Source organism: Papilio polytes, unplaced genomic scaffold, assembly GCF_000836215.1.
Source record: "Papilio polytes unplaced genomic scaffold, Ppol_1.0 DF821289.1, whole genome shotgun sequence".
Lineage (NCBI taxonomy): Eukaryota > Metazoa > Arthropoda > Insecta > Lepidoptera > Papilionidae > Papilio > Papilio polytes.
Window position 1 is genome coordinate 4,605,117 of NW_013527915.1, and position 1,392 is coordinate 4,606,508.

General features: G+C 39.0%; 1 protein-coding gene across 1 annotated transcript in view; it reads left to right on the forward strand.

Moving 5' to 3' along the window:
* LOC106109138 (sterile alpha and TIR motif-containing protein 1) overlaps window positions 1-1,392 on the forward strand; it is a 29,320-nt gene that overhangs the window by 24,892 nt on the left and 3,036 nt on the right. The window contains exons 6-7 of the mRNA XM_013290541.1: window positions 39-284; window positions 836-1,386. Of these exons, the coding sequence (XP_013145995.1) occupies window positions 39-284; window positions 836-1,386 (797 nt within the window). The remainder of the gene's footprint in view (window positions 1-38; window positions 285-835; window positions 1,387-1,392) is intronic.

Below are 1,392 nucleotides of genomic sequence, written 5' to 3' on the forward strand. Positions count from 1 at the left end.
GTGTACTATGGTTTTAATGTTAAATTTTGTATTTTTAGGAGCAAAGATCGTTAAAAGCCGGTGAAGTGAGTGCGCAAGAAGCTAATAATATGTCGGCGACCAGCTCGAGACTTCAGACGGAAGCGTTCAGTGCGGAGAAGAAGGCGATGGCATCGGCGCAGGCGCGCCAGACTGTCACCTCCAGCGGCATGTTCAGCCACAAGGAGCACTCCAGCGTCGCGCACTCTAACATGACCATCTCTAGCAAGAACCTCTCCACTAAGTCAACACTATTGTCCTCACAGGTGAGTCAAATGTTGCGACATAATTGATTAACGTACACGTAATAACTGTATTCCTACAATGTAAAATTATTGGTGATTTGAGATAATTAATTGTTGTTTATCCGTGACCGCGGCCTTCGCGAGACTGTGATTTGCAAGCTAGAGATAAATGCGAACTTGTAATAACATAATAATTATGAATCTGACCCAAATGTCCGAGAAAAAATTTAAAAATAACTTTATCAAATGCTCTATAAACGCGGTAATTAATGTTTTATAAGTAATCATTTCATAGTTGATTGGAGTGCACTTAACACGTTAGAAATATGTTCTTTTATACTGTGTATGATAAGAACCAATACTATTCAGAGAGATATTGAACATGTTAGAAAAAAAACTGTTTTATTACGAATCCCATGATATCCGTTTGTAATTTACAATTGCTAATTTTTATGATACGATAACAGTAGCATCAAACAAGAGTTGTGTGAACACGCTAACAACACGCGTGTCCTGACGTAAGTGCTATTTACACGGAATTTTATTGTAACGCCGGTACATTGTCGTTTCAGATGCTTCTAAACGGTGCGATCAAACCCGGCGATGAAGATCTAACAAATTTAACATTCGAAGATTTGGACAAATTGAACGCGAACTCAAACCAAAAGGACGTCGATTTAGCGATACAAAAGTATTCATCCAGAATGAACGCATTCATAAACTCTATAAAGAACAATCAAATAGATATCAAAAATGCCTCAGTACATTTTAACAAATTGAACGAAATGATGAGAAGAGCTTGGGCGGTTCCTACCTACGGCCACGAACTCGGATACTCCTTGTGCAATACCTTAAGAACATCTGGAGGACTGGACATCCTAATGGAGAATTGCTTGGAGACCAACAATCCTGAGTTACAATTCTCTTCAGCGAAGCTTCTGGAACAATGTTTGACGACTGAAAATAGGGCACACGTAGTAGAAAATGGTTTAGAAAAAGTTGTAAATGTGGCTTGTGTTTGTACAAAATATGCGAATTCTGTGGAACATTCGAGAATACGGACAGGGATATTGGAGCATTTGTTCAAACATAGCGAAGGGACGTGCAGCGATGTAATTAAATTAGGAGG